Source organism: Neomonachus schauinslandi, chromosome 5, assembly GCF_002201575.2.
Source record: "Neomonachus schauinslandi chromosome 5, ASM220157v2, whole genome shotgun sequence".
Lineage (NCBI taxonomy): Eukaryota > Metazoa > Chordata > Mammalia > Carnivora > Phocidae > Neomonachus > Neomonachus schauinslandi.
Window position 1 is genome coordinate 5,979,099 of NC_058407.1, and position 20,143 is coordinate 5,999,241.

The following is a 20,143-nucleotide window of genomic DNA, read 5'->3' on the forward strand; positions in this document are numbered from 1 at the left end:
CATCACCATCATCACCACCATCACCATCATCACCATCACCATCATCATCATCACCATCATCACCATCATCACCACCATCACCATCATCACCACCATCACCATCATCACCATCACCATCATCATCATCATCACCATCACCATCATCAACATCATCACCATCATCACCATCATCATCATCACCATCACAACCATCATCATCATCACCACCATCATCACCATCACCATCATAATCATCACCGTCATCTTAGTATCTGTGCTGAAGTGAGCACATTCATCACCATCATCTTAATTAATCATCATCACCATCATCACCATCATCATCACCATCATCACCACCATCATCATCATCACCATCACCACCATCAACATCATCACTTTCACCATCATGATCATCATCATCACCACTACAATGGCCATCACAACCATCATCCCCATCATCATCACCAGAGCTCTGATGGACACACTGACCATCACACAGAAGAGTCATGACTCTTTCTCACCATGATCCCCACTGAGCCAGGGATGAGGCCTGATTATTCTGTGCACCCAACAGAGAGTAAGAGCTTGATATGTACTCACGATTGAAACAACCGCCATCCCCGACACAGTAAACCAGGTCTTCGGCCTTCCATGAAAATTACAACTGCCTTTCTTCAGCCTGGCTGATCACTCGTCACCCCTCACCCACGCATCTCTGGTGTGTGTCAGGGGACATGGGCAATGGGGAGATTCCTAGCATACACAGTAATGGTTGAAAGCAGGGGTTCTGGAACCAGAGTGCCTGGGTTTAATCCCAGCTTTGCCCCTTCCTAGCTGCATGACATTTGGCAAGATCCTCAAGCTCTCTGTGCCTCAGTTTGCTCACCTGGAAACTGGGGATAATAACAGTAGCCGTCTGTATGTGAGACGAACAGCACAGAGGACACAGCTGATAGAACTACTTGCCAGTTAGATATGGGGGCCTGCCGGGGGCCACACAGGAGTGCAGGAAGAGCTGAGATCTGGAGCTCCCCAGTGCTTCTCCCAGCCCCACCTCCCCCAGCGCCCAGCCTGAGGTCAGGAAGGCACCCAGGGCGCACTCACCACGGCGAGCCGTAGATCCGGAAGCCCCGCACAGTGACCTCTGAGTCCTGCAGGTAGATACAGTTGGTCAGCAGGGACTGCACGTTCTCATAGTTCTCCGGCTTCAGCTTCGACACAGACGGGAAGTAGTAAAAGTCTTGCTTGATGAGGTCAGCCATGAACTCCTGGTCGAAGGTCAGCTCATGGTTGCCGGCAATCACGATCTTGTACTCGTAGGGCAGGCTACCTGCAGGGGTGGACAGAGACACGCAGGACACCGCTGTTGGCCTGCTGAGAGCCACCCCCCAGCGGGGGGAGGGCGGCGGGCGACAGGCACCGGGATCCCCGGCGGAGCAGCCCCTGCTGCTCGCTCCCCCATCCATGCCCTCAGATCAGAGGCACGGCAGGAGGCCCATCCTCCTCCCTGCAGCCTGCCTGCTCCGGTGGCAGCTAGGTGACAGGCCACCAGGCCCAGGCCAGCAGGAGGGCCCCTGGTCTCATCCTCAGGACTTACCCGCCTCGGGTTCCTCTGTCTGAGCCACTTTTCCCCTGAAAGGAGACCCCAACCCGGACCTCCAGGCCTGGCCCCCCAGCCTCACTGTCTCAGGCCACTCACCCCACGGGGGCCTGACTCGGGAGCCTCCACGCTCCAGCAGGAAGCACAAGTTCCTTGCAGAGCCCGTGTGAAACCTCTGAAGACCCCACGCTTTGGGGAAGGGCCTACCCTGACTGTCCAAGCCAAATGCAATCCAGACAAAGCTGTCTATGCAGACCATATGCTGAACCAGTAACAGGTCCTTCCAGCTTGGCTCTGTGCAGAGCCCCGGGCCGTTCTTCCACACCTTCCTTCCTTCCCTTTCTTCCTCTGGGGCCCCACCTTGCAGATGCCCTGAGCGGGTGTGGGTGCTGTCTCCCGCCTGACACGGCTGTGGGCCGCCCCCCCCACTACCACAGCCCCTCGGACTTGGTAAACCACCACCCCCACCCTTGGCCCCCACTGCCCCCCAGAAAAGAGCCTGACCCCAGACTCGGGTCTCTGCCTCCCCATCGCCCACCTGCCTCAGTTGCCGGGCTCCCTGGGCCTAGAGAAAAAGTTATGACAGTACCTGTGGGCCCCGATTTGGATGAAAAGGTAATGTTGAAGCTGAGCCAACCCGGAGGCCCAAGTCCTTCTCCTGGCCCCTCCAGCCTTCTGTCTGGGGGGTCCCCTGGGTGACATGTCGGGGAACCCTCCCAAGGGGCCTCAACCTCCCGGCTCCTGGCAAACGGAGAAGGAAGAGCAAGAGGCCGCCTTGCTGCTGGAGATCTACCCTTCACAGCGCTTATTCTCTGACCCCGGGTGGCCATGACCCCCACAAGAGCACACACAGCCGCAGTGCTCAGTTTGGGAGCCTGCTGGCTTCAGTTCCAATCCCAGCTCTGTCACCTCTCAAATGAGCAAGTCACTCAACCTCTCTGAGCCTCAGTTTCCCCTGACCACGGAGGGTGTGCCTGGGGAATGCCCCTTCCTGGGAGCTAAGGACCTCCCTGCCCCCGCCCCCCTCCCAGGAAGAGCAGGGCCTTCGTGAAACTCTGTATCCTCTGCCCTGTGAGTGTTCTGTCAGGAACCCAATTCCAGAAATGCCCCAACTTCTAAGGACCGTTTGCCTCACTGAGAACTGACGCCCACAATATCGGATCGGATGGGACAGACGTGTGATCAGACTCGGCTCCTGATGGGCGATCTAGGAAGAAGTGTGCTTTTCCCAGCCCCGTGTGAGCTCCGGGAAGGGGCAGGGCGAGCCTGGTGGCAAACAATCAATCATGGGAATGATAAACAATAATACAACAATGTTTCGGGCACTGTAACTACAACTATTGTACTATTGTATTCTAATGGCAAGGGAACAGAAGAGTCCAGAACGTAGTTAGAATCTTCTTTCTTCACACCCCACCCCCACCCCCGAGACCAGGACCTACACATCCTGTCTGGTCTTGAGCTCTGCGGCCATGGCAAGCGGCTGCCTGAGGGCCACCTGAGTCCCAGCCTGGCCACGGAGGGGGGAAGGGAGCAAGACAGAAGTTCGCCCAAAAACTGGCAGAAAACCATAATCTTGCTCATCGCTGCCTCTCCCGCCGCCCCAGAGTCCTTCACAAGTTTGAGAAAAGAGGGTTTTCTCCTCCTTGGCGTTTATCAACTCTGGGAGCCCCGACACAATGACAGGCTCTATGGCCTGGGTCCCAGACCCAGCTCTGCCACTCACCAGCTGTGTGCCTCGGTCTCCCCCCCTATAAAGCAGGAAGAAGAACACCCACCCCTCCAAACCGCTCTGGGGTTTCAGAAGACACTGAACAGAGACAAGCAGCACTTGGTATTCACAGTGTCAGCTTCCCCGGGACCTGTTTGCAGGCCAGACCTGCCCAGAGGCACATTTCGTTTGGCATAACTTTTCTATTTGAATCTGGTTGCCAACATAAAAAATGCAAAAAAGTCCCAATAAAATGCCATTCTTTGTTTTCTAAAAATCGATCAATCAATTTTAAAATTTCATGCTCCTGGCTCAGTCAAGTGCTGAGTATCTGTGCCTCCCTTAGACCGGAAGCCAGTGTCCATCTGCCCCAGTCCCCACCTGTCCCTACTACACACACCCAGCCCACGTCACTCATTTTGAGGAACTGCCCACTCCTGGCAGGCCCCTGCCCCTCGGTGCTGGCAGTCAGGTTGGGGGGGGGCCTGCAAACGGGGCTCTCCAGGCCTTCTGCCTCCCCACCGTGCCCACCCTCCTACTTCCATCACAGCCCACCCTTCTGGGCCCGGCTGAGGGGTGCAGAGTAACTGTTTGCTTCCCAAGCCGAGCCAGAGAGCTGTAGGGGCACAGGACCAGATATGTTTGCTTCGCTCGTCCCATCCCCAGCAGGTCCCAGCAGAAATCTGGCAAATGAAGCCGCCGAAAGCATCACAGGGTGACATGGAGCAGAGAACCCCTCAGTGGCCCTGCTCCGGCTGCCCGCGGGGAGGGAGGAGGTTTGCGGGGGCCTGAGCATCTGGGGGAGGGCCGTGGAGGACACCCCAGAGAAGACCACCATCTCCTGGACCCCATCGTGGGGCCAGCCACCCTGGGTAAAGGCTGACCCCTCCAATCCCCAAGGAACTTTCCAAGATACGCTCTGTAGCTGGGGTAAATGAGGCTCTCGGGTCAGGAACCTGTCCAGGTCCCACAGCAGTGAGGAGGGGAGGGGCCACTGGACATGGGTCCAGCTGATCCCACATCTCTGGGTCAGCGACTCCGACTCCTTCAAGGCCGCCAGGCCACGGAGTCAGCCGGGGACTCTCGCTGAGCCCCTTCCGGCACGGGCAGCAATCGGAGGATGAGGGGTGGCCTCTGCCCACAGCCTTCCAGCTCTGAATCTATGTTTCGACTTCACGTCTCCCATCCATCCCACTCTAAGCACCGCCCCGGCTGGGGGAGCCCGCTAATGTATTTATGTCCTGTCTCTGACTGGGGGTGTTACTTAAACTAATTAGCAAACGACTCCAACTATACAGTTTCATTTATTTCTGTAGCTCGGGACTACCGCGGACTGGGGAGTAAGCATGGAGCTGTCAGCTCTCCCCTGTTCCTCCCCCCTCCCCGGAGGAGGGAACTGAGAGGCTTCTTCCCTCCCAGGGAAGAATGGATGGGGGTCAAGGCTCCTGTACACAGAGCCAGGTGGGGACAGGAGCCGCAACTTGCTGCCTGATACCCTCGAATACTGTCTGGGCTCTCCCTGCAGAGTGGGTGCCACGGCTCGGAGGCAGAGGCACGTCCATTGGCAAACACATCAATGGTCCAGCACCGCGCCCCTCTGAGCTGGAGGTCTAGCCACAGACATATCTGTCTGGATGGTCACTTGGACCTGGCAACTCTCCAGCTGTGTATAACCGTCACTGATACCGAAGTATAACTCTCCCCATTTTCCATCTGGGAAAAGCAAGGCTCAGAGAGGTTGCCTAAGTTTACACAAGTCACTAATAAAGTGACTGATAACTGCAGACGGCACTGGACACTTGACAGACCTTGGGGCTTGGCCTCATCAAACTCATCCAGAACTGGCACCCCAAACCTTCATGCCCACTGCCTCCCAGTGAGTGTGTGAGTGGGCGGAGGGATGGAGGATGGAGGGACAGAGATGGACAGATTATGGATGAACAGATGGATGGGGAGAGATGGATGAATACATTTATCGATCAATCCATCCATCCTGAGATAACTCTGGCTGTCTTCTTTATACCAACCGACCTCTGGCTCCGGGGTCCCCTCACCTTTCCTCCAAACTTTTTCTCCAACTGCCCCAGCAGGTCATGTTTTCAGACCCATGTCCCTCCCCCACAACCCTGAATGTCCATCTCTGAATCTTCTCCAGTTGGACCTGCTCTCTCCCAGGTGGGAGTGGGGGAGCCAGAACTAAAGCTCTGGAATGGCCTGACCATCGTGGAGTGGTGTAGAGAAGTCCCCTCCTCTGTTCTAGGACTGCTACCTCTGTTGTTACCGCCTAAGGCTGCCTTAGCCTCCAGGTGCTCCCATGACCCTGCAGCTCTTACCAACCTGACTGTGGATAAAATGCCCGCTGACCCGTCAGCACAGGCTTTCTTGCTTGGCTTCTGCCTCCCCTGCCTCTATCTAGGCCGTGAAGGTGGGGAGTGTTTGGGGACCTCAGTGACTGATAAACTGGAAGGGGCTTTATGGGTAAAACAGATGAGATGAACATAAACTCTTCAGCACACAGAGGGAATTAATGCTGTTTCCTCTGTCCTTCCCGTCAGCAGGGAAGAGGGCTGGCCTGCAGGGGAGGGAGCACCTGCCTGACAAAGTGTCAGAAGGGCCTGAACCCCAGGAGAGGGAGTGTTCTGCAGGCTGGTGAAGCTAAGAGAGGGGACAGAAGGTCCAAATGCTTTTTCTTACCCACCTCCCCTCCTCGGCCCCTCAGAAGCCAAGAATCCAGTCAGCCTGTCCCCAAAGCCCATCAAGCCAGAAACTTGCTTTCTTCCCGGAGGCTGGGCCCCGTTGTAATACCACCGCCACCCTGGTCAGCTGTCCACAAGCTCGGATGGAGCATGAGCCCTGTTCCAGACCCTAGAGAGACACCATCAGGGACACCGTGATGAACGAGACTCAGTCGTGAGTTCAGTCCCAGAAGTGACACACGGAGGTTCCAGTCCACATCACAGAGGGGACAAAGGAGGAAACTGGCGCTCAGAGAGGGGACAGGCACTGCCTGAGGTCACACAGCGAGAGAGCGGAGAGCTGGGATGTGAACCCCTGGTTCCCGCCTCTGGAGTGCTGGACATTGGCCACCCCAGCCTCTCGTGGGACATGCCTGACGAGCTGTGGACCAGAAAGATATGAGGACAGGTGGGAGGAGCTGATCATGGACTGGACAGGCTGGTTAGATGCTGGGCCAGGTGGCTGATCTCCCAACTGGATCTCTGAGAAGCCCCAAGTCCTCATGGAAACCAGCCCTGCTTCCAGAACCACTGGGCGTTGTCCTACCTTTGTAATCTGCATGACAACGTTCAGACCATCTTCCCCAAATACTTCCTTTCTTCTCGGCCAGATTATCTGAGTTCCTAGCATTTGTAGCCATGGGTTTGTTGGTGGTAAAAAGACCATTAGGTATGAATCAGCTGAGCAGTAGAGGATGACCATATTGTTTTAACTTTCCATTTGCCGTATACATCCTAATAGATACGCATCCACATATGGATGCCACAAGGCAGCAAGCATGCACGGCATTTGGGGCTCACAGAGGGACACACACACAAAAAAACCTCTGCTACTTGCACTTCCAAGATTAATCTCCTTCCAAAAGGTTACAATTCTTTTTCGCTAACAGTTACCCATCCCATTGAACAGAAAGTGCTGCCCCCAAACTGCGTAATCTGTTAAATTCAACAAGATACGCGCACACTTCTCGGTAATCTATGCCACTCCCGGAGCAGCGCATTGAGCCCGGCAGAGTTTTAGTGTTCTCTAAATGCAGCAACAATCAGGAAAATGCCCACTTATGGCTTTTCCCGCCCATTCCTATCTCACAGAACACAGCAGAGGGGGATGGAATAAAGAGATGGTATAAGGATCTCTGATTGCATTTTGAGTACATCTTTGACAGTTCTGTTTTTAAACACTTGCCAATGTCTGAGAGATTCACATTAGCAGGCTTCTCGGTATGGTGCACAATCTAGAATAACATTGGGACAGAGCAGGCTCCACCACTCAGCTTTGAGCCCCCAGTGGGTCCCAACACAGCTCGGACGCGTTAATGCCGGGGACGCACAGCCAAGCACACACAGAGGGCGTGGGCCGGCAGTGCGGGGAGATGGGGAATTCTGCCTGAAGCCAGAACAGGCAGGAGAGGTCTGAAGACGCGTGCCTAGGTCAGTGGCCAGAGACCAGCGACAGGAAGACAGGAACACGCTCAGGGGCTGTGCCGGCAAAATTTGTTTTCTGCTGCCCTGCTGTGAGCATTTCCTGGTGCTAGGTGGTGTCACATAGGCCATTTGCATTTTACATGCAATGCTTCTAGATTTTCCCCACCTGCCCCAGGTAAGAAGCAATGTAGCAGATGGGTTCACCATGGAGCCCAAAAAGCCTGAAGCTGAGGGGCGCCTGAGGGGTGCCTGGGTGGCTCAGTCGTTAAGCAGAGCTTTCGGCTCAGGTCATGATCCCAGGATCCTGGGATCGAGCCCCGCATCGGGCTCCCTGCTCTGCGGGAAGCCTGCTTCTCCCTCTCCCACTCCCCCTGCTTGTGTTCCCTCTCTCATTGTGTCTCTCTCTGTCATATAAATAAATTAAAAAATCTTTAAAAAAAAAAAAAAAAAAGCCTGAATCCGATTTCCACCTACTGGCTGATTGGCTGGGGATGAAAACTCACTTCTCTGAGCCTCAGTGTCTTCATCTATAAGAAGAATTCAGGGTTCTTGCAAGAAGCACACTAGGAAGATTGTACAGCGTCTGTGTTGTATTTACCTCAGGGTTTGTTTTAATCGGGTATGTATGATAAGTAAGACACGCAGACATGGAAATGACTGTCACAGATAAGGAAGTTTATACTCACAGATCCCTAGACACAGACGGCATTCAGGGCCATACCGGCCACACGGGGAAACCAGGGCAGGTCAGGAGGCAGAGGGAGTGAAGAAGAAACCTGGACCAGAGTCTTTGTTGTGGTTTCCATGGGACAAGAAGCAAGTTTAGGATTGGCTAGGCTAGACCATTCTGGCAGGCTCGGGGGGCCCAGGGGCTGCCCCTATGTGTCAGGTGCCTGGCCCTGGGGTGACTGGGGGCCCCGGGTAGGGGCTGAGAGCCAGAGAGCCTATAAAGGAGGGGGTGGTGATGGAGGCAGGGGCTCTGGGTTGGTTGGTTTGTATACAAAAGGCATGCTCAAAGGTGGGTCCTTTTACTCTCTCTAGAATTGGTTAACTCTGGGACCGGCAGTGCCTCCAGGCTCAGCAAGGCCCCAAGATGTCAGAGCATCAGAATACGGCAAATTACAGGCATATTGATACAACCTGGATGCCAGCCATTATTGGTGCCTTCCAGGGCTGTTAGGAGGACCAAATGTGTGTTCTACGATGCAATCCAGAAATGTCAGCCGGGAAGATAAAGATGAGAAAAGAGGGCTAGGGAGGTCAGATCACCTGCCTGGGGTCCTGCTGGCAGGTCAGCCTACCCAGAGTTGGGTGTGGAGACACCCAGGGTGGGAAGGACCCATCCTGGGATGGCAGATGCCGCACCGACCTGCAGGCGGGCCCTGCCACCCGCCCCGCCTGGCCCGCGGTCCAGCGTGGGAGGGTTTGGATTCCCAACTCAGTACTGGTGCCCATATTTAAAAGGCAAATGCAATTTTTCTTCTGTTCCATCCTAATAGCCAAAATGTTTAACTTTCAAACATTTCTTTTTCCTGGGAAATGTTTTAAAAACAGGAACATTCAGTCCTAATCATCTTTAAAAGCTTGTTCCAACTGCTACCGCAGAGCATAGTGACTTCAGGCTGAAAGAGACAACCAAAGAGTCTCTGCGTCCTTCCTCACAAAAAGAAGGCCAAATGCAGCGAGAAAGATTTCGTATGAACCTCCCCAGAAGCCACAGCCTGGAAGAACACGCCAGGGCAAAGGTGTTCGGGAAAGGCCCTGGGGCCTCAGGTGGGGGCCAAGTTGGTCACATTCAGCGCTTGAGGCTATGGCACCCCCTCCGGGCCAGGCCCTGTTGGTGCTCTGACCTCAGCTTGCACAACATGCCCATCCCTGCCGTGCCCTGTCCAGGCGTCCCTCGGCGGCTAAAGGCCTTTCCATCCACCCTGGGACCCCTCTCTGCCCTTCTTTCTGGGGTCACTCTAATTCCACTCGCCCTACACAGTCAGCCCAAGTGCCGCTCCCTCCAAGATGCCTGCTATGAACACCCTCTCTCACCCGATCAGGGCTCCCAGCCCTGCCCAGCACGTGCTCTTTCTTGCTTCCCCCACCGGCGTGGGCACCCTTCCGGGACCTGCCCGATTCTTCTTCTGTGCCGGGCACAGGGCTGGGCACAGGTAGGTCATCACACACATTCACTGAATCCACAAGGTACAGATGATGAGGGTCAGAGGGGTCAATGACTCTCCGAAGGTCTCCCAGCCAATCCTCTAAGGATGTTCTGGAAGGTGAAGGTAATTCATGGTATGAAAGGGACTGATGATCATGAAGACGCAGACCAGCCTGTCAGGTGGCGGCCTCCAGAAGTTGTGAGCCGTGTTACCTACCCCCTTGCGTTCCATGAGGAGGTGATGTGCAAGACTTGACCTTCTGAGAGCCCTTTTTCAGTTCTCTGAGCCTTCCAGGCAGGTGTGTGAGTAATGCTGGAGTGGGGGCTCCCCGGCGGGGGTGTCATAGGGTAAGACAGTGGGGCCAAAAGGGTACTTTCACAAGAATGGCATCTGAATGCCCACGTTCCTCTACTTGTTCTGACATCCCACGCAATCAACAGTAAAGCAATCAAGAAGGCATGACCCTCCAAGGACAAAGGTTTGGGAGTTGGAGGGATGGATGAGTGGACTGGCTTGGCTGAGCAGAATAAACTCAAAGTAAAGGCTTGGGAGAGGGTTGGGGGAGGGGAAGGGAAAGGCTGGGGGCGGGGGTCACTGGAAGCAAACCCAGCTGTGGCCAGAGGCCCGGTTGGCTCAGGGATGTAGACCCAGGTGTGTGGTCTGACCTAGAACCTGTTTCAGGAAACCAGGCCCTTCCCCCCTAGTCTTCACAGAAGAAAGGGGTTTAGTTTCAAGGGAAAATAACAGCTCCAAAGAACTCCATTTAGGGACCATCAGACCCCAGGGAGGATGGGCAGCAATGTGGGGACTGAACAGGAGGAAGATACAGTGAAAGCATAAACATGGTGACTTTCGACACCCCAGGCCACTTCCCCACTCAGCTCGCAAATCCTGGGAGCCAGGCTTGCAAACGGGGAACCCCTTTCTGGGGAGAAAGACAGGGCCAGGAGGGAAAACCTACAGACACAGATAGAGGGGGTTCTCCCAAAGAGATGGCCAGGTCCCCGTGACGGCAAGCTGCTCCCCTCCCTGCACACACACAGCTTTCAAATGCACAAACACACAGGATCATCAGACCTCGGAGGAAAACCCCCAGGCTGAACACGGACTCAGAGACCAAAACAAGTAGAAGAAAGGAAATTGGAGAAAATGGGACTGATGCAGGAGAAATAACTTAATATATAATTAACACCCTCAGTGAGATAATAGAAGATATTGCACCCATGAAATTCTAGCAGGGTGCTCTTCACAAAAGAAATAAAATCTTAGCAGCATTTTAAAAATTTGGTTTAAGAGTGGGAAGATAAAGTTGAGAAAATCTCCCAGAGACTGGAACAAAAAGACAATGACATGAGTATCAAGTGAGAAAAGATAAAAAATCAGTTGTATGAGTTGTGGAAGGAAATGTCACAGATAAAAGAGAAGAGGGAAATTTTTAAAAATATAAGAATATGAGAAAATGTCCCAGGATTAAAAGACAAAGTTTGTGCCATTAAAAAGGTTGCCCAAGTACCCAGAAAAATGAATGAAAAAAGACTCACACCCAAGGCACACTGCCCAGAAACAAGACAGCTCCTACACTAAAGATGAGGTATGCAAACAAGAGTGGGGTTCTCACTGGCTATTCCAGAAGTGACAAGAACGGTTTTGGAGCAATGCCTTCCAAATCCTGAGGGAAAACCATGTGCTGCCTGGAATTCTATAGCTAGGCAAACTATCAGTCAAGACTGAGGACAGAATAAGGACTTTTACTGACATGCAACTTTGCCAAACATTTATGTCTACTGCACTCTTTCTCAGAAGGCTATTGGAGGGTGTGTTCCACCAAAATGAGGGAGTAAACCAAGAAGAAGGAAGCCACGGGGTGCTGGAACCTGGGGCTCCAGGATGGAAGAAAGGCGGAGACTCCAGAATGATGGCAGTACGCAGGCTCAAGAGTCCAGACTGGGCCCGGGGTCAGAGGCTCAAGGGAAAATGGGAAAAAGGAGCCAGAAGATGGCTTAGCAGGGCTCATCACACTGCTGGGGGGCATTCAGAGCTCTGCAGGGGGTGCCTGGGTGGTTCAGTCGGTTAAGCATCTGCCTTCAGCTCAGGTCATGATCTCAGGGTCCTGGGATCGAGCCCCACATCGGGCTCCCTGCTCATCAGAGAGCCTGCTTCTCCCTCTCCCTCTGCCTCTCCCCTCTGCTCATTCTCTCTCTCTAATAAATAAATAAAATCTTAAAAAAAAACCTCTGCAGGACACAGGCATGAACCACAATGGGCACACAGACAAACAAGAAAGCACACAAAACAATTGACTACTTTAGAAAAAACAAGTTGTGCAATGAATATTTAACCTAAAACTGTCTTAGAACAATATTAAAGGACAGGAGAAGAGATGTGTGTATATGGGTGGAGAGGCTAAGTCTCTAAATCTTCATTTTTAATTGTAAGAAATTAAAGAGTAACATCTAAAATTGAAAAATAAAAGACAGTCATATAAGTTTGTTACTTAGAGACACCCTGGTAATAAAAGCTACCAGGATTACATGGACAATGGGAATCGAGACTGAGGAGGGGGATGGGGAGGGGACTGCTGGTTTCATCATAAGCCTCCTAGCGCGCTGTGACTATGTATATGTATTACTTTAATGCAGATAAAACTTTAATTAAATAGGAAGGCAACAGGAGGCCAGGCATTCCTTGCCCACTTCCTAATTCTCTCCAGGGTAGCCTGACCTCTCACTTGCTCTGCCTATTGCTCAAAACCTAGACCCATATCAAACCAAGGCACAGTTAAGACAGATTGAAAGATAAAACAGGCAGAAAACTTTAACTGGTTGATTCCTCTGATATTCTGAGCATCTAAGTGTTGGGGTTACTCTGGCAGCCAAGTTCAAAGGCAGGTGATCTGGCCAAGCAGCTCCTCACCTGGGCAGGTCAGGCAGCCATTAATGACATCACAGGTGTCACCTGCTGAGAGTCTGAGACAGGCTCCCTCATGCCCTATTTCTAACTCTCAAAATAACAGTCTCGCAAAATGGGCAGCATGTTTGAAAGATATAGATAGAAACTGGGGCTCAATGAGGTTACATAACTACACAATTGATAAGCAGGGAAGTGGGAATCTGAACCCAGACCTCTCTGAGCTGAAGCCCATGACTTCCCCTTCTCTGTCACAACCAACACATATGACAGGTGCCAGAGGTTTTTTTCTACTAAAATTCCTCCAAAAAAAAGACTGTTGCCGTATATTTTAGTCCTTACAAGATCTCTCCTGTTATGAGGAGCTCTGAATGATTTTATTTTAAATAACATAATACTTTGGAGAAGATCTTATGGCCCCTGTAAACAGCCTATGAAGGCCATTTTTAAAAGTTCTATAGATCTTAGAACAAATTAAATGAATTCAGCAAAGATGCAGGATACAAAAACCATGTGCAAAAAAACTCAGTTGTGCTTCTATATACTAATAATCAATCTAAAAATAATGCCAATTGCAATAGTATCAAAAAGAACAGAATACTTAGGAATAAATTTAACCAAAGAGGCAAAAGATTTGTATGCTGAAAACTACAAAACATTTGCTGAAAGAGATTAAAGACACCAAATGAAAAGACATCCTATGCTCATGGATTGGAAGGGTTCATATTGTTAAGATATCAGTACTATCCAAAGCCATCTCCAGATTCAGTGCAATCCCTACTAAAATCCCAATGATGTTTCTTGCAGAAAACCCATGCCAAAACTCATACGGAATCTCAAGGGACCCTAAATAGTCAAAATAATCTCAAAAAAGAAACACAAAGTTGAAGGTCAAACACTTTCTGATTTCAAAACTAACTAAAAAACTATGGTGATTAAACAGTATGGTACTGGTCTAAATACAGATACTGATCAATGGAATAGAATAGAGAGCCCAGAAATAAATCTTCACATATATGGTCAAATTATTTTCTTTTCCTTTTTTTTTTTTAAGGGAAAGAGAGGAGGGGGAGGGGCAGAGGGAGAGGGCTCCACACCCAGCATGGAACCTGACACAGGGCTTGATCTCACAACCGTAGGGCTTGATCTCACGACCGTAAGATCATGACCTGAACCAAAACTGTATGGTCAAATGATTTTTAACAAGGGTGCCAAGACCACTCAATGGGGGAAAGGATAATCTTCCTAACATGCGGTTCTGGGAAAACTGCTATCTGCATCCAAAAGAATGAAGTTGAACCACTACCATACAACACATACAAAAATTAACTCAAAATGGAACAAAGACCTAAAAGTAAGAGCTAAAACTACAAAATTCTTAAAAGAAAACATAGGGGCAAAACTTCACGACATTAGATTGGGCAATTGATTTCTTAAATATGATACCAAAAGTGCAGGCAACACGACAAAAAAAATTTCTAAATTAAAATCTTCTGTGGATCAACCGAGTGAAAAGGCAACCCACAAAATGGAGAAAAATACTTGCAAGTTATATTTCTGATATGGGGTTAATATCCAGAACATATAAAAAACTGCAATTCAACAACAAGAAAAATGTAGGCAAAGGAGTTGAATAAACACTTCTCCAAGGAAGACATACAAATAGCCAACGAGCACATAAGATGTTCAAACATTACTCATCATCAGGGAAATGCAAATCAAAACACAGCGAGATACCACCTCACACCTATTAGAATGGCTATTATCAAAAACCCAGAAAACAGTAAGTGTTGGCAAGGATGTGGAGAAATGGGAACCCTTTTGCGCTGTTGGTGGAAATGTCAAATAGAATAGCCGCTATGGAAAACAGTATGGCAATTCCCTGAAAAATTAAACATAGAAGTAGCATACAACCCAACAATTCCACTTCTGGGTATATGCCCCAAAGAACTGAAAGCAGGGTCTCAAAGAGATATTTGTACACCCATGTTCATAGCAGCATTATTCACAATAGCCAAAAGGTGGAAGCAACTCAAACGTCCATCGGACAGAAGACCAGATAAACACAATGCTGTATATCCATACAATGGACTATTATTCAGCCTTAAAAAAGGAAGGACATTCATTCTGACACATGCGTGCACCATGAAGATATGCTCAGTGAAATAAGCCAGTCACCAAAGAACTAATACCGTACAATTCTACTTATATGAGGTCCTTAGATTAACTGAATTCATAGAGACAGGAAGTAGGATGGTGGTTGCCTGCAGCTGGGGGGAGAGGATATGGGGATTTATAGCTTAATAGGTATGGAGCTTTGGTTTTACAAGATGAAAAAATTCTGGAGACGGATTGTGGTGATGATCACACAACACTGTGAATGTGCTTGATGCCATTGAAATGTACATTTTACAAAAAGTTAAAATGATATATTTTATGTATATTTTACCACAATTTAAATTTTTTAAAAATCTCAGAAGAAGAAAACTAAGGACCTGAATTCCAGACAATTAGAATTGTGAGCTGGTAGAACCGTAGGTTCCTGGGACCTTAGAATCCTAGAAATGCTGTCTTTAGAATCTTAGAAGCCTGGAGGCCAATCATCCTAATTGTGGAGGCAAACAATTTTAGAACTTCACAGGTCATCATGGTTTCGAGGTGAAAAGGGACTAAGTGGCCATCTAGAGCCTCGGCCCCCTCATCACCATTCCCCCCCACCCCCGCATCAAAAAGTCCCAGCTGAGAAGCTTCAGGACAGGAAGCCCACACCTGCTTCTACCTTCCCAGAAAACTCCCAGTATGGACTTCTCTTAGGGTTTGACAGCTCTGGATGAAAGGCAGGGTTACAAGGTCAGATACCTAGCCCTTGTGCTACTGAATATTTTTCCAAAAGGTTTCACAGGTGCCTTCTGGCTACAAACAACTCTTTTAAAGAGGAGAAAATATAGCCCAAAGCAATGCTCTTTGCAGTAGCCACCGAAATAAGTATTCAAAAATGATTAAGACTACGGATTCCGGTTTTTTAAATATTTCTTTGTAAAACCCACCATTTTAAAGCTAAAAAGACATTTTGGATGTTAAGATATGCTAAAGTAAAATCATCTTGCACCCTCTGTTTACCCATTCCTTTATTCCACAATCCTTTTAAGGTCCTAATAAGTGCTGGGAACTGGGAACAGAGTGGTCCCCACACAGCCCCTTCTCCTGCCCTCTAGTGTGGGAAAGACACAGGCAAGCAGTTTGGGATCTGTAGTTGGGGTGATTCCAAGTCCTACGGAACCATACAGCACTAAGCTTTCCTTTCCCTGACCAGGAGTAAGGGAGGGGCTCTGAAACGGTGGATGAGAGACATAATCATAGAAATAGGTATCAGGGATCATAGCAGCTCCCCAGGCAGACAAGGTAGGGAAGGGCATCCTAGGAGGAGCACCTCACACAAGCAAAGGCCTGAAAGTGGGAAAAATCCACCTGCTAGGTATCTGGCAATTGCTTAGAAGCCCGGGGCCAGCGAAGGAGGGTGGAAGCAGGCCTGGGAGGGACAGGTGGGATCACACCCACAGGGGACCCCAGCTATCAGGCAAAGGTCTGGACTTCATCCAGGACACAGCAGGGAACCAATGAAGAGTGCTAAGGGGGGAGGGGACACAGTTGGATCAATGAACGAAAAATTCTTTAGAACTCCAGTATGACAAACAGTAGTCTGGAAAGTGACTATTTTGAGAGGTTGGGACATTACCCAAGAAAGCCCCGGTTTGTCAGCTCAGTGCTTCCCCTTCAGTGTCGTGGCTGTCAAACCAGCCCAGAATTAGCTCCAAAAGGCCTTCGGTGAGTCTCAGATCTTCATTTGCATCGTGCACACTCAGAAAGGTGTGAAATTCATCTTCTTCTTAAGAGAAATAAAAAAAAACAAACCTATACGCTTAAAAAAAAATCTGCTTTCTTTTTAAAACAAATTTCAAAGAACTAAATCCTAACTTTTAAATAACTGTAAAAAAAAAAAAAGGGAAGGCATCTTTGGATGATATTAATAATAATAATTAAAGCTGCCATCAGCTTAGCATCTACTTTGTGGTGGGCACTTTAGATGCATTCATAAAACATCCACAACAGAAACAGTAGCTGACTTTATTATATTTTTATCCCATGCCAGGTCCCATGCTGAGCCCAGATCACCCTCTGCCTCATTGAGCTCTGTCAATATTAGACTCCTTTTATAGGTGAAAAAACTGAGGCCAGTCTCTCCAGACCCACGTGCTTAGTTAAGCAGGATCCCAACTGCAATGTCTTATGCAATCCTCACAATAGCTCCACAAAGAAAGTATTACCCCACTTGGTACCCACTTGTAGATGAATACACTGAGGCACAAGAGTAATGATTATCTCGAGGCTGCCCAGTAGCCTTGGCATGTGGCCAGGCAGGGCTGGGGAGGGAGTCCACCTGCTGCTCCAAAGGCAGCATCCTTCCCAGTGGCTCCTCTCTCATGTAAGGAATTTGATTTAATTTATAAATAATAAACAAATAAGAGTACCCACGGGGGGGGGGGGGGGGGGGGGGGGGGGGGCTGGTGCTGTCCGTGGTGCTGAAGTGCAGACATGCATGAGACCAACAAGATCCCTACCTTGGAGAAGTAGAACTTTATGGGATATGGGCAATAAAGGAATACACAATTATGTACCAGGTCAGGTGGGGATAATGGATATGGAACAAATAAAGCTAGGTGAGCTGGATAGGAAGCATCAGGGTGGGGGAGCTGACCAATCCAGGGAAGGTCTCTCTGAGAAGGTGACATCTGAAAGCCAGGACCTGGGTGACCTCCAGGAAACCACATCCCTGCACTGGACCTTAGTCTCCTCATCTGTAAAGTGGGGACAACATTACAAAGAGCCCAGGCTGCCTGTTGCAAGGGAGAAGCACCTTTAAACTGTAAAGTGCCTTTAAACTGTAAAGCGCCAACCAGAGGAAGTCATTATTGTTGTTAAGCTCCTGAGACTTGGAAACGAGACTTTGTAGCAAAACGTGTTTTTTGGATATGAAATGTAGGGTGTTGGACAAACTCTTCCATCCTGTCAGCAACTTACATATGACTTTGTTTGGTTGGCCCTGATGCTATAAAGTGTTACTCCTGGTCACGAATATCAAAACAGTCTTGAAAAGGAGTGATTTCCTAATCGAAAAGGCTAGGATTTTCTGATACACAGGGGAAGTTCCCACATTAAAAAAAAAATCACCTTAGGTATTAAAAAATAATAAAAATTTAAGAAAGAGCATAGATCTTGGGTTAGAATCCTGATTCCACTTTTATTTGCTGTACAATATTGGGCAAGCTCTTCACCAGCCTGAGCTCAGTTTCTTCATCTGCAGAGACATTAACGCAGATACCTCAAGGGGTTGTCTAGCTGTGTCGTTCTGTACAAGAGCAATTAACCCCCTGTAGCTCTTTAATTTCAAATTAATTAAATTAATCACAATGAAATAAACACAAAAGTCAGCTTCTTGGTCACATTAGCCACATTTTTAAGTGCTCAATACCCTCATGAGGCAGGTGGCTACTGGACTGGACAGCACTGGTCTAGGGCTACTACTCACCACCTGGGAGCTTATAAGAAATGTAAAATCTCCAGCCCATCCCAGACCTGCCGAATTGGGATCTGGACTTGAACAAGATTCCCCCTCCAGGGGCTTCTCATGCGCCTGAAGTCTGAGAAGGGCTGGCTGTGAGGATGATGCGAGAGACCAGGTGGGGTGACACCCCACAAGCAGGGGCAGCTCAGTAAAATCAGCAGCAGTGGGACAGGGCAGTTTCCACATCCTCTCTAAGTGATGATCCCAATCTCCAAACCAAACCAGACACAGAGCTTCTGATAAAGTCTGTGCTGAGTCCAGGTGCAGGAGGCAGGCGGGGGAAGGTGTGGAAGGGAAATGGTGGGATCTTCCAGACATTTCAGAAGTTTGTGTGCACACGGGGATAGAATATTTCATTTCTGTGCTAGCCAGGATGTTCTGGCTGTTGACTATTCCTGTTTTGGAATGAAGTCCAGCATGGAAATGACATTTAAAAAAAACCCACAGGCTTATTTCATATCCGAATACATTTCTCTACGTTGGTAGGAAAAAAAAAAAAAAGAAGAAGCACACCAGCAAGAAAATCTTGCTTTCCTAACTCTTGAATGATCAAGCCAGTATTTCTCTACCAACCAACCATTTCCTCCAGTGGTTCCACAGCCTTGAATAAGCACTAATGAGTGAAGACGCTCTGCAGGGGAGAGAGGGTCATGGAGGGAAACCCAGCAAAGGCTCCGAGCCCATGTGATTATTAACATGACATCCCTCCTCCACATGACCACCAGCCTGGGAGGATCCATTGTACAGATGGGGACCTGAGATCCAGGGCAGGTAAGTCACCTGCCCATGGTCCCACACCTGGGAGGCAGGTGAGCTGTGAGTTAAACCTAGATGGGTCACAGGCTACCATTTCACCTTGTCTCCATCATGCCATGGTGTTTTCTTATGTATATGTCTCTCTACTGGAAGTCTTGTTTGTTTTGCTATCCACTATATCCTCAGTACCTAGCACAGGATCTAGGACAAGACAGGTGCTCAATAAATGTTTGTTGAGTGAGTGAATGATTGCAAACCAATGGCAAGGCAGAGCTCCAGCCTCAGACCCTTGGTTAGCCTGCCCCTTCCCCTGCCTAAACCCACACTTCACTTGACCAAACATTGCCCAAATGCCAAGGTCCCCCTCAAGTGCCACTTCCTACATGAAGCCACCTGACCTTCCCTACTTGGTTCCTATCCCCCATCCAGTCTCTGCTTTCCGCATTCTTTCCCTCAAGCCCTCCATGGCAATCCAGCCATGTGCCTCTCCGGGGGTCTTCAAAGGTGTCACCAGCACCGCTGACTCAGAGCTGCTGCCTCCGCCCAGAATGCCCTCCCTAACTAGCTCCCCCCATTCAGGTCTTTGCTCAAGTGTCACCTCATCAGAAGGTCTTGCCCTGACCCCTTATCCTGATTCTCCAACACACTAGAGCTCTCTTTATCCATGACCTGTCTTCTGTTTGTTCACTACTGCATCCCCAGTGCCCAGAATCATGCCCAGCACCATAACCAGTGCTCAGCAAGCATACGTTGAATAAACAATCAAGTAAAAACTGGAAACAATTATTATTAATAATCATGATGATGCCTACTTCAGGGCAGGCTTAAAAACAAATTAGAAGTGAGACACCAGACAGCAAAGATATATAAGATGGCAGTGGGTGCATTCCAGGGACCTTCAGGGAAGAATGGAGGTGTTAATTTTAGACTCAGTTAAGTCAGATGCATATTAAAAATTTATGAGTAACCACTAAACAAATTGAAAAAAAATGTAAAATTTCCAAACCAGTAGAGGGGAAGAAAAGAAACTTCAATCAATCCGAAGGGGGGTGGAGCACAAAATGAATGCCAGAAATGGACACGTTTAATATACTGAGAAACATCAAACAAAGATTCAATGTTATTGTCCAAATACAAAAATCTTTACCAAGATCCTCCTGCACAGAAATGACAGGGACACAAGTCTGGTTTTCAAGACACTCACAGCTGAATGAGATAGACATCCAACATGACACAGGGGATGGAACAATCAGA

At 49.3% G+C, this 20,143-nt stretch overlaps 1 protein-coding gene across 1 annotated transcript in view; it reads right to left on the minus strand.

Moving 5' to 3' along the window:
• The window catches only part of MPPED1 (metallophosphoesterase domain containing 1), a 60,674-nt gene that overhangs the window by 22,840 nt on the left and 17,691 nt on the right, over window positions 1-20,143 (minus strand). Inside the window, exon 3 of the mRNA XM_021687789.1 lies at window positions 1,084-1,309. Within this exon, the coding sequence (XP_021543464.1) occupies window positions 1,084-1,309 (226 nt within the window). The remainder of the gene's footprint in view (window positions 1-1,083; window positions 1,310-20,143) is intronic.